A 13,228-nucleotide genomic window follows, 5' to 3' on the forward strand; every position below is an offset into this window, starting at 1 on the left:
TTCGCACTTAGAGACTACGGTACTAGAACACTTTCAAAAGCCAAGGCACGTATTTACACCTTAATTTGAAAACTGTTGTTTGAGTCCCTGCCCTTTGTAGCCTTCCCTTTGCATTTGGAGGTTCTCTTTTGTACACGAATTTTAAAGGCAAATGCTGACATTTTTTATACTTACCATTTGACTAAACCACACCCTTGGTTGTCAGGGAACCGTGCCGTTTGTTTATCTAAACCTCGTGATCTCTAAGGCAGAAAAGATAATGTCAAACAAACTGAAATTTTGTGCTCTGTTGTGATTCTTTTTGTGCTTGATTTGTTTTTTAGCTGGTAAATTCCTACCGCGAAAGTCAGACCTTATGACTACAGCGAAACCTTTTACCACCACTACTCAGGAAACACCGACATCTTCTTCATACAATGAAGGAACAACCATCTCAACAAAACCAGAATTCGCATCACCATCAAATAGTCAGCAACCAACAACATCAGTTATCCAGGATCAAACAACGTTGCCAACCAAGGAATTACGAACTACCAAGTCACCTGAAAAGGACGGAACAACCGCACAACCTGGCGAGGACAAAGGAGAAGAAGATAGTACAACCACGTCACTTAAAGAGGACGGAACAACCGCCTCTTCTGAAAGAGCAGCCACGGCATCCGGAGATGAAGGAACAACCACATCACTTGAAGAAGTCAGTGCAACCACGTCACCTGAAGAAGGGGTAACCACACAACCTGAAGAGGAAGAAATAACCACATCATCTCAAGAGGAAGGAACAACAACATCATCTAAAGAAGTCAGTGCGACCACATCATCTGAAGAGGAAGGAACAATCACATCACCTGAAGAAGAAGCAACCACATCACCTAAAGAGGAAGGAACAACAACATCATCTGAAGAAGTCAATGCAACCACACCATCTGAAAAAGACAGTGCAACTACGTCATCTGAGGAAGTCAGTGCAACAACATCATCATCTGAAGAAGCAACAACGACATCACCTGAAGAGGAAGGAACAACCACATCATCATCTGATGAAGCAACTACATCGCTTAGAGACGTCAGTGTAACAACATCATCATTTGAAGAAGGAACAACCTCGTCAACTGAAGAGGAAGGAACAACCACATCATCATCTGATGAAGCAACCACATCACTTAGAGACGTCAGTGTAACAACATCATCATTTGAAGAAGGAACAACCTCGTCAACTGAAGAGGAAGGAACAACCACATCATCATCTGATGAAGCAACCACATCACTTAGAGACGTCAGTGTAACAACATCATCATTTGAAGAAGGAACAACTTCGTCAACTGAAGAGGAAGGAACAACCACATCATCATCTGATGAAGCAACCACATCACTTAGAGACGTCAGTGTAACAACATCATCATTTGAAGAAGGAACAACTGCGTCAACTGAAGAGGAAGGAACAACCCTATCACCTGGAGAAGAACAATCAACCACATCACCTGAAGAGGTCAGTGCAACTACATCGCCTGAGGAGGAAGGAACCACGTCACCTGGAGAAGAAGAAGCAACCACATCACCTGAACTGGAGGAAGGAACAACCCCATCACCTGGAGGAGAACGATCAACCACATCACCTAAACTGGAGGAACGATCGACCACATCGCCGGAAGAAGTCAGCGCAACCACATCACCTGAAGAGGAAGGAACAGCCATCTCACCTAAAAAGGAAGGTACAACTACCTCACCTGAAGAGGCAGGAAACACTTCATCAGCCCCAACATCTCCAGCTGTAGAGGTGAGCGTCTTAGATTCTGAAAAAAACCGTTGCTTTAGAGCTCTTAACCTTTGTTACGAGTTTTGACTGTTGAATTTATTAATTTACGCTACAAGTAGTTGCAAAAGTACTTGAGACACTGTACTTTACTTTGGCTGAAATGGCCTGATCATGATCTTGTGCTTGTGATCCCCCTCCACCCCTTATCAAAGTTGCTAGCAAAACAAGATCATGCTCAAAACGTGGAGGAGCAACTTTGAATGGGAGGGAGAAAGGGAGGTCAGTATTATATCTTATAGACCTGTGACTAGCAGCGATTTAAAGTAAGAATGGTGGTTTTTTCGTCGGAATGTCTCACCATTTTTGCAACTGGTTGTAGCGTCAGATAGTCAAGGAACGTTTCCGATTTAAATTAAAGGCTGTCGAGTATATAAATTCCATTAATTTGAAACAGTGCTTGCTCAGATAGTATAAAAAAACCGTCTCGTGTTACATTGTTGATTTCGTTATGCAGGCAGCCTTCCCGGATACGCCCCGGAATGTAAAGGCCAAGGCTCTCTCTGAAACAGAGATTGAGGTAACCTGGGATTCACCAATCAGAAAGGGTCATGGATTGTATTACGAAGTCAGAGTTGCCGAAGTAGCGGAAGGTATTTATTCATAAAAATAACTTTTCGTTTGTTCTTTTCCACCCTTCGTGCTCTTTGCGTCATATCTCTCAAAATTGCCATTTGCCCTACTATTTATGCGTTATCTATGATCAACAAAGGACTAGACTACGAGTAGTCTCTCTTTTTTCTTGGTCCGTCGAGCAAAACGCCCGAGACACGCAAATGACCACGCGCGTGACCGACTCGTTTCTTGCGTCTCCCGGCTTCGCCGCTAAACGCTCTTGCGCGCGTGCACTCCCCTTACTAAATCTGAAGAAAAAGAGAGACTGCTCGCAGTCTAACAAAGGACTAGCGGATGTAACTTCACATTTTAACACACTGTTGAATATCTCACCTCTATGCCATTTGAAATTCTTTATCATGTAAATACTCTTCATATGCCTTCCCTTCAGACGTGGGAGTTACGACTGAACGGTTGATTCGAGTGATTCGAATGCCTGGAACCAATCCCAGCTTCGTCATTAGGTCTCTAAGCCCTGAGTCACAGTACATAATCAGTGTTTCTGCTGGAAATGATTACGGTCCCAGTGGCTGGTCAGACTTAATTTACAGCGAAACTCCAAAAGCTATCAAGGCTAGAACTGAAACAGCGGATTGCTCTGAAAAGAATGATACAACTAACGGAGGTAAATGCTTTAAAAGTAAACCAATGATTGAGTGTGAATAGGAGAATGAACAAAGAAATGAATGAACGAACGAATGAATGAATGAATGAATATTCTGAACGAATGGAGGCGTGAATAAGATCTTCGAACGTTTAGGTCTCAATCTAAGGAAACGTGTGTGTGTGCCTTTAGATAAGCTTAAAACCAGAATGTATCCAAAATTTCTTAATTAAAATAAAATGTGGACTGAAGGACGGATGGACTGATGAACGGATGAATGTGGACTGGACTGTTGTGTAGACCGTAATAAATTGAAAAATAGAGGAGCTAATTAAATACAGCTACTTTTTCGATCAACCGGTTAAGTTTATACGGTGTCTTAAAGTGTGTAAATTGTCTATACTTTTAAACAGGGGAAATGCCATCTTGTGTGAATGTTGAGAAAGATGATAAAATCTACACGGTAAACGCGAGTTATGGCCGCTGGCCTGACGACGGGTTTTGCCGCACCCTGGTGGATTCTGCGGACGTATCAGCGCTTGACCAAGTTGACGCTTACAAGATCTCCGCTGACCTATACGTGCCTGAAGTTAAAGGTTTCTCTAATGATGTTTATCTTGGTGTTTTGTTCAACGCTAAGGATGAGAACAATTTCGATTTTGTCTCATTCAGGTAAAAGACTTATGATAGAATAACGTTGAGGTTCTTATTCTTCATTTGTTTTGTGTCCCGTTCAGTTGTCTCCCTCGCAGCCGTTTTTGTCTCGTCACGCAACTCTCCTTCCCAACAAATTAACTAAGGAGCGTTACGTGACGAAATAAAAACGGCTGCGAGACTAGGGAGACTAACAGTTCAGCAGCTACCGATTTGTTATTTTTGTTATTCGAAGCTCTTTCATTGGCCGAATAATCTTGCGCCGTTTTTTAGCCGATCAGAAGAGACTCCACCTCTAAGCATGAAATTGCAGGAGCAGGATATGATGTTCTTAGTTGAACGAAATGTGATTGGCTCCTTTGAACCTCTGCACATTTTGATTGGGCAGATTGGAGCTTTTTCACATGACGTTACGGCGGCCATTTTGGTGTCCAAAAACAATAAAACGGTGGCCATGTTAGATTTTGGAAACAAATCCTGTGGGAGTTGAACTCTTTCTTATTTGAATGCTGTCTTTTGTTCAAATACATTTACATAGATGTTGGCCACGTGTATGAAAACGCTCTATAGTCAACTTTATTTTACTGTTACAAAATTCGTTGGAAAACTTCTCCAATGGCTCATAGATTAAAACATATTGAACATGGAAAAGATCACAACGGTACCTCCTTGGGAAACTTCGAAATAAACAGGCTGCCCAGAAGATTTCAGTAGCGCGTAGCAGATAGTGGAGGAGTAGAGCAATAAAAAATATGCCTAGAGAAGATCAAGGAAAGGCATGGAAGAGCTTTCATTAATTTGAGTATAGGCTTTTTTGTACGCAAGTAATAAATTAGAAATTTCAGTGTTCTTCAAGCAAGTAAAGAAGTGAAAAGAAGTAGAAATATCATCAATTCGCCACTTGCACATCTCCCATAATGTACCTTATTTGCCCCCAAAACTTTTGCATAACCTTTGTTTTTCATTTCTCCTGGGTATTGCAGCCGTCCCAACAGAAATTGAAAAGAATGCTTATCCAAAATCTTGGGGGGCCAAATAAGGTGCATTATGGGAGATGTTCAAGTGGCGAATATAGACTAATGACGCAGGACAGTTAGCGCCTGTAAATTTATTTCACCTTTAATGAACTGGTGCATAATTTTCAGGCGTACGCGATCGCTTGTTCCCTTTGCTTATGAAATAACTGATCTATATCATTGTTTTTAAAATCTAATCAGGTTTGGTTCAAGGGACAACTCGTGCTTTCAAACGGGCACAGCACGAAATGGTCAGGTAAACTGGTTTGGATCCCAATCAGGTTCATGTCCTTTTGGTCCTCCCGCCAAAGAACGATGGACGCGTACCGCTCTTGAAATACGAGACTCAGAAGTCACTGTCTTTCTCGACGATACGTATATAACTTCTTTTAAAGCTCATCTTCCTTTAAAGGCTGCTGGTGGTGTGGCAGTAGCCAATAACCATGGCAACGTGATACGATTCAAGGACTTCAGCATCACTGATTTGCCACTACTGCCATTTACTGACAAGAGTTGCGCTTCGTTGCAAGATCATAAGGAGTATTACTCAGTTATTAGCCAGAGTGATCATTGGTTTCAAGGCTTTTGCCGCGTTCTAGCTAAAGACGCTATTGGTCAAGACAGTCTTAAGGAGAATGAGACTAGTTACCAGATTTCGGTGGATTTATTCAGCGAGGTGGACTGGAGTGGAGATAGACTTGCTTACGTGGGAATCATATTCAACGCACGTGACATTAATAACGCAGACTTCATTTATTTCAGGTAATAAATGTTATACTTAGCCACTTAAGCTCCAGAAAGCAATCGTAAAAAACGTTTCCCACGTTGAACTCATTTTCATGCGTTGGCTCGCTTCATTCTTCCTCAGTTATAACACCTACACGTTAGGATCAAAAGGACCTCCTTGTTCATCATAATAAGCAGCATCACAGGAAAGTACTGCTCAGTAGCTTTCATTTGAATGGTCACGCTATAGGATTTCTTTCACAGACTCAAAATTTAGAGTCACACTTTAGGATTTCATCCACTGACTCCTCAAACCTCACTTAGGACGTGCCACCCATGTTGAACTCATTTGCATGCCTTGGCTCGTTTCATGCTTTCTCAGTTACAACACCTTCACGTTAGGATCAAAAGAATCACCTTGTACAGCATAATAAACAGTACCACAGGAAAGTACTACTCAGTAGTTCTCATTTGAATGGTCACACTTTAGGATTTCATCCATGGACTCAAAAGTTTGAACCACCATGTACAGCTTAATAAACATTACCACGGGAAAGTATTGCCCAGAAGCTTTAATTGGTTACACAGAGGGGGTATCGTCCAACGCTGCCATATCGCCCACATTACAAAGCCGTTTGATAAGTTAATGACGCATAAGACGCTTAGTTAAAAAATCAGCGATTTTATTTTATTATACTTCTATTTTTTCACACTAATGAGATATTTTACTTTTTAGGCCTTTCTGGAAAGACCACTGTTACCAGACAGGGTACCTCTTAGCGGGGTATCAGATGCGAGAGGGTTCTAAAACAGGACCCTGCTCATGCGCTGTAAAAGGAGGAAAATGGTTCAACGTTCGTTTGGAGATTCGCGGCAACATGGTCACTGTCATCATGAATGACATACCCACAACGACATTTAAGTCGCATTACTCTGCGATCAATGAGGGCAGCGGTGTTCTTGTTACTGGCGGCCGTCGGATGGCCATCCGTTTCAAGAATTTGTTTACCTGGAGACTTTCACAACTTCCGTTCGTCTCTAAGCATTGTCAAAGCACGAGAGTTTCTGAGGTGCTTGGTGGAGATGTTTTCACATTGACGGCGTACAGTGGGGTGGAAGACCCTGAACACTCGGTTATTTGTCGTGCCCTGTTTCCTAAGGTTATTGTTGCTGACAGCTACGTCGTAAGTGTTAAAATCCAAGCCAAGGGAAGTCTGATGGGAGGAAACTATGGAATCATATTCAATGTTAAAAACGCTGACAGCTTCGATTTCGTGTCTTTCAGGTAGGTCAGCTGGAATCAAACAAGTGCAAAAAGGGGGCCCAAAGCGAAGGGGCGGATCCAGGATATTTTTTAGGAGGGGGTGCACTCGTCTTTCGCTCTACTTCAACACCAATAAACCACATAGTTTTTTTTTTCTCAGAATACCAGTTGTATTAGAAAACCGCAGGTAATCTCGGGTGGGGGGGGAGGGTGCGCACCCCCTGCACCCTCCCCCTAGATCCGCCCCTGAAGCCGGTTGGAATATTCCAGCCTTAATTCACTGATTTTGTTCCTTAAGCTGTGCTAAAGGAGCTGATAAGGCTTTTTTTACCGGCTCAATCGATATCCACTGGATAGCACAATTGGTTTCCTTTATACCTATCCACTAGATAGTGATTTTTCTAGTGGATAGCTCTAACCCGCTTTTGAACTGAATGGGCCAGCCTCTCGGAGGATTGTTGTATTATATACTGTCATCATTAACTGTATCATTCACCTATCAGTAACCTCTATGCAAACGCTAGGGAGGGGATAACTAAAGGTGGAGTTAAACCTACTGCTACGGACATTGAAGTTTTTTCTTGGTGTTGAAAAGAGAGTTGAATTTGAAATCCTTCCGCGGAGGAGGTGTCCTGGACTTTTGCTCTCTAACAATATAAAAAGTAACAAACGGTTATTGGCCTTTATTTTTCATCCAAATAACCCCACAACGTTTTGTACTAAAACGATGCTCCCATTCTCTCAGTAGTGGCCAATTACAACTTTTGTTTCTTTTCCAGGCCTTACCATCGAAGCAGTTGCCTGGAGGCTGGACACGTTCAAGTCAACAACGTAAAAAAATATTATACGATTAAATCCTTATCATGCTCATATGTAATTCTTAAGAGCGGAAGATGGTACGATGTCCGCGTTAAAGTAAGTGGAAGTGACGTCAAAGTTCTTGTTAATGACGTGGAAGTTGCTGGCTTCACGAGTCATTCTGAAGTCAATGGGCGCGGAGGAGTCATGTTGGCCAGCGGTTTTAAGAGGAAAATAAGCTTTAAAAGTTTTCGTGTTTTTAATTAGATAGCTACTCATACAGCAATGAAAAATGCAAGAATAGAATAAGCCTAGCCTATTTCTGAAAAAAAATTGAATTTTCTTATTGGTTCAGTACGCATCCTATGGACCAATAAGGCCTTATACATTTCTGAAGCTTGATTTCAGCTTATGTTTTTAAAAGTTATCCAATTATATATTCTCAGCTTTCCCTTTGTTCATGCCAGCGTTGTTATTTATATAGGGTGCCTTGCTTAAAATATCGCACAACCAAGTTATGAATAAAATTTGCTGCCAGCAAATCAGTGACAACCTAACAGTGTTTTTTTTAATAACTTGGCTTAATAACTAAGACTTCACATGCGATAATAGACCATTTTACAGTTACAGGTGGAAACGAGGCTTGAGTTGTCTTTGTTTTCGTTCAACCCTTTCTGCTTTATTATGTAAATCATATCGTTCTTATGCTGACTGGTTTTTGTTAAGCATAATTATATTTCCATATGAGAACGAAAGAGATTTGTAGCCGGCAAAACAAGGTCAACCTCAGCCTCACGTTCACTCAAAAGCTGGGACACTAAACTCACCAGGCCACAACAGTTGTAAAATGGTCCATTATAAAATCGTTTCGTTTTCATCTTGTTACCCCTCAGAGCTGGGTCGTTCAAAGCGGGGTTAAGATAACCCAGGGTTAGTGCGAAATTTTAATTCAGATATAAAAGCTTAAAAGCAAATTCAGTTTAATTCCTTTGGTCTGTATTTTGGTGATTGGATAATCTAAAAAGAACAAGGAAAATTATCCCCGTGTTAACGCTAATCGGACTTCAAACAAATGGGCCCTGGGGCCCGTTTCTCGAAAGTCCCGATAATTAACCGGCCCGTAAAGCTGTTGTTGTTTGCATGCAAGATAGAAGTTTCAATAGTCTTGAATCTAACATGATAAAACTATCAGTCAGTGAAACAAAATGGACTATTTTGCTACTCAGGCCCCACGCTCGGCTCTTATTCTTTTTATTTCGATTTGAATATTTGATTCCGGGCCCGAAAAGTTATCGGGACTTCGGAGAAACGGGCCCCTGGTCACTTTCTTGTTAGCCGAGAAAGTCGGGTCCGCTAGGATTGAGAAATGGCGAACACAAGTACCTTTCACTTTTGCGTCTTCCCCACTATTTGAGAGCCTGGAACAGGCTTCTTTCTTATGCAAATAGAAAACAAGGCGCTTGACTGCGGTTGTATTTTTGTTTGCTTTTAATATATTAAGTAACAATGTAAATTCTAACTTTCTTATCGGCGGTCTGGTCCCGTTCATTTGTATTAAATAACTGCCTGGAAAATTAAAATCCTCGAAAGAAGTTAAGGAAAAATTCTGGTTGCACTCCTGTTTATTACGTTAATTATATTGTCGTCATGGTGACAAAATTTCTTAGCTAACAATGCTGCCAAAGACATCAAAGAAATCGAAGATCAAAGACTAATAATATAATAAAGATCTACCTTAAACGTGTACCTGCATCATGAATGTTTTTCATTCAATAGTTTTGCTTTTTTTTATTTTGATCGGTGTGAGTATGTATTTTCTCCAAAGCTACAAAAGAGGTAAGCAAGGTAATTTTTTTGTGTTGTCAGAATCTTTGTGGAATAAGAGCGAGGCCCGAGTTTATGGTCACATTCGCAACTTCTGACCGATTTTCAACGCCTTGTCGGGAGAATAAACCAAAACAATAAGTTGTTTCTTATTTCAACTGAGCCAAAAACTGACTTTTAAAGAGCTATCTCTTCATGAGAGCGATTCCCTGGATCATGAAGAATCAGCTTGCGCTCAAAACTTCAATTCTCGAATTACTTCAAGGTAGCAGACTTACTGCGCACTTTATGAAAGCACATTTTGTGCCTTTGGGAGGTTAAAGGTCCCATGGGAGAACTGTGTTCGTCCGCATACTTACGCCTGATCCGGTTTCTTCAGAAACCGCTGTTCAGAAAACTTTCTCATTGGTCTGACTTGCATGACTTAAAATGTAAAAAGTCTCTGAATGAATCCGGACTGAACTGAGACGATTTCGTTTTTCAGTCGTTTTTTATAGCTGCATATTTCTGTTTATAGAAACTGGGGACTGTGTTCATTGTACGCATTTGCCCCAAACGTTACAATCCGTCAGACGCAAAAGATAGCGACGACGCCTCGGAACCTACAGGAAACACGTGCACATGCGCACTAGGCTCTTTAATCTCGTCTTCCCTATAAAATCCCGCTCATGATTACATCGCAAATCAACTGCCTTTATTCCTCTAAGATCGCCAATTCCGACCTTTCATTTTATTAGGCTAAATCGCGGGTCTTGAAGAAAGTATTGGAGACCTTACTTAAGTGAAAACGTCCAGTTCTGACCGTGTTGTACCGGGTCCGAATTTCGACGCTGAGTACTTAAAAAGAGGGTGTGTTCGCATTGGTTCGTTCTCATCTGCTAAGCGTAGACATAAATCAATATAGCCTTTGTCGCCCCGTTCTAAGATTGCGCAGGTCTATCGTGTAAAGAGCGATAGTTTCAAACTACCAGTAACTGCTCTTTCCAGAGGAGTCTAACTGTGCTTTACAGTGATTTCTAAGCGATTTTTTACATATTTGACGTTCACGTTTTTTCTTCAGAACTGCCTGAAAAATTGAAGCCCGGTTGGAGGAAAGATATATCGTCCATGAACGATACAATGGAAATGCGACTGCAAACGAGGAAAGAACTGGTTAAAGATTACTGTAAAAGACATAAGAGAAGTGACTCCTTATATGGACAAGATCTCCGCTATCACCTTGTATTTCATAAAACAAGAACCATTTATTGCTTCGCTCCAAAAGTTGCAAGCACCCAATGGAAAACGGTCTTGTCTGCTTTGAATGAGGGAAATAGGACTTTTCACCATGCTAGTGAGATCAAATTTGATCGCCTCAATGCATATCCTCTTGAAGAAGTAGAACAGATGCTTAAAACATATTTCACATTTCTCTTCGTTCGCGAGCCGCTTGAAAGGTTTCTGTCAGCTTACAAAGACAAATTTTTGCGAGAAAACGTGGTTTTTCACCAGGCGATCGGTAGAAAGATTATCAAACATTTTAGACCTAACGCCACAGAGGAGGCGCTTGCAACTGGAAGAGGCGTGACATTCTCTGAATTCACGAATTATGTCGTGAAAACACGGCACCTAGATGAACATTGGAGACCATTTGATAAGCTGTGTCATCCATGTGCTATTCAATACGACTTTATCGGCCATTACGAAGACCTGGCAGAAGACGCTCCATATCTATTAAAAACGGCGGGAATTGACGACCGCGTTTCTTTCCCGCCATTTCGCCCGTCGCGAACCTCAACAGAGCTGTTGGTTTACTTTTCGCAGATCCCCAAGCTCATAATTTCGGAATTAGCAAAGATTTATGAAAGTGACTATGAAATGTTTGGGTATCGTTTCCCTGGGCAACTGAATAAGCTTCCCAGCTTTACAGCTCATAAATAGATCAACTCCAATTTGATCCTCTCGTCACGTGCCCGACACATTCAAATCAGACACCAACCACAAATTTCTGTAGCCTTGTAAAGGGGTCAACATAAGCAAAGCGCGTCCAAGTAAACTGATATATGGTTTTCGATTACTCTAATACTCGCAGAGATTTGTCAGCCAGTAGTAGCCTGCGCCCGGTGGGTGCATAAAAAGGGGAGCCTCGTCTTGCCGTTTATTTCCATATAATCCGTAAAGGAAATTCTTTTTGATTGGGTTTGCTCACAGAATGTGCTACAATAGTCTTAGCTTCTTAACATTAGACCTGACATGACTAACATGCTTTGATACTGAAAATTTAGATTAGGCGCGGGAGAGTGGTAGCGCTTGGGAATACTTTTAAAAAGGGATAAATTCAACACACACCTTTAAAGTGGTTTATTATATAGTTTCTTTTTTGTGGAAGGATAAGAATATACTCTCAGGACAATTGTTCATTTCACGCATAGCTCAAAATCATCATGATTTTAATGCGTCTATATTTTCTTGTGTTAAAATCAAAGTGAGCGTTTTGCAAAGTAGTTGAATGGAGTATTCTAAAGTAATATAAACATGACACTCAATAAAGTAAAGATGTGATTTTTATAATACCATGTACATGGACACTTTTTTCGCTATTTTTTATTTTTTATTTTCTTCGTTATAGATATCTTGCTGCAACACCAGGAGGGGTCATTTCAAAAGCGGTGAATTCAAGGTCCTCATCTCGTCACCTGCGAAAAATAAGTAAGATAAGTATAGATAATTATTTTCATTGCATTTTAAAACTAAAGCACAAGATTTTCTGAGAGTTGTTTGTGCTAGAAATGAATTAAAATCCGGAATTCCGCTAACGATTGGAATCCGGAATCCAAGTTCCAGTGACGTGGACGTGCGTGTTAAGCTCTCTAATTTATCCCTGCTGATTTGAGTACTCTCGGTACACTGAATGTGATATTTTGTCAGCCTCACCTTGAAGTCAACGAATGTATACTTTCAAGACGTCTGCACAGCCGACGTTTTCTAAGGCGAGAAAAAGGAAATGCGGTAATCAACGTTACAAATTATAAAAGGTAGGTAAACTGATGAATTTGAAACTCACATAAAATTTAGGGACCTCAGTGCAAAGACATGAAACATTGAATCTCGAGAATCTTATTTTATTTTTACACCACCGAAGAATGTCTTTCGTTACACCGATGACTTCTTATACAGTCGACTCCTGACAATTCGAATCTTTAAGGGGAATAGAAAAAAGTTCGAGTTATCGGGAATTCGAGTTGTCGAGGGTTCGAGTTACCGGGATTTTAGTGTATTAGTGTTAAAATTGCTCGACGTTAAAGCTTACCGGGAACGTTCCAGTTTGTAGACGTTTTAAGTTTGCTGTACAAAATGCTCGGTGCAGGAAATCGTTTTTCCCAGTCGCATGGTCCACTGCTTACAACAAGCCACCCTCCATCATTGCCACACGTGATTAAAGGTGTAGCAATGTAAAAAGACCGGTCTGAAGGAACATTGAGGCTGAAAAGAGCGGGTGGATTGGTAACGAAGTCTGTCCAAGGGGAAGAAATCACTCGACTGGCGGAAAACCAGTTTGTATTGTCGCTGTTTGTGGCATTGAAAACGATGGAGAGGACTTCGTTCTGACTTTCAAATATGGACACACGCACCTGAAAGAGAACGCATAACATCACCTGCCTCAGTACAGCGTCAATCAACAAGAAGTGCGAATAAACATCAACGACAAGAAAAGCTGACCAAAAGAAACGCAGCCACGAATTCCCATACTGAAACTGATAACACGACGTACGTTAAAGAACAGACTTAAAACGCGTCGCGAACTATGGTTAGAAGTGACTAGTGAACGCTATTAAAACACCATAAGCGTACAAAAAATATATAAGGCCATCCCCTATTTTTCGTTAAGCGTCGAATGCGTTAGTCTTCTCTCTTGTCACCGACATATTAGAAAACGA

At 41.1% G+C, this 13,228-nt stretch overlaps 2 protein-coding genes across 2 annotated transcripts in view; both read left to right on the forward strand.

The window, feature by feature from the left end:
* LOC140949937 (uncharacterized) overlaps nucleotides 1-9,231 on the forward strand; it is a 16,433-nt gene extending 7,202 nt beyond the window's left edge. Inside the window, exons 4-10 of the mRNA XM_073399087.1 lie at nucleotides 324-1,774; nucleotides 2,268-2,403; nucleotides 2,817-3,050; nucleotides 3,443-3,701; nucleotides 4,901-5,461; nucleotides 6,162-6,710; nucleotides 7,469-9,231. Of these exons, the coding sequence (XP_073255188.1) occupies nucleotides 324-1,774; nucleotides 2,268-2,403; nucleotides 2,817-3,050; nucleotides 3,443-3,701; nucleotides 4,901-5,461; nucleotides 6,162-6,710; nucleotides 7,469-7,754 (3,476 nt within the window). The 3' untranslated portion in view covers nucleotides 7,755-9,231. The remainder of the gene's footprint in view (nucleotides 1-323; nucleotides 1,775-2,267; nucleotides 2,404-2,816; nucleotides 3,051-3,442; nucleotides 3,702-4,900; nucleotides 5,462-6,161; nucleotides 6,711-7,468) is intronic.
* A 1,147-nt stretch (nucleotides 9,232-10,378) lies between these two features.
* Nucleotides 10,379-11,333, forward strand: LOC140951219 (carbohydrate sulfotransferase 11-like). The gene has a single exon (XM_073400447.1). The coding sequence runs from the start codon at nucleotides 10,419-10,421 to the stop codon at nucleotides 11,229-11,231; it is 813 nt and encodes a 270-aa protein (XP_073256548.1). The 5' UTR covers nucleotides 10,379-10,418; the 3' UTR covers nucleotides 11,232-11,333.
* Nucleotides 11,334-13,228: the final 1,895 nt, after the last annotated feature.

The sequence above is a fragment of the Porites lutea genome, chromosome 10 (genome assembly GCF_958299795.1).
Source record: "Porites lutea chromosome 10, jaPorLute2.1, whole genome shotgun sequence".
Lineage (NCBI taxonomy): Eukaryota > Metazoa > Cnidaria > Anthozoa > Scleractinia > Poritidae > Porites > Porites lutea.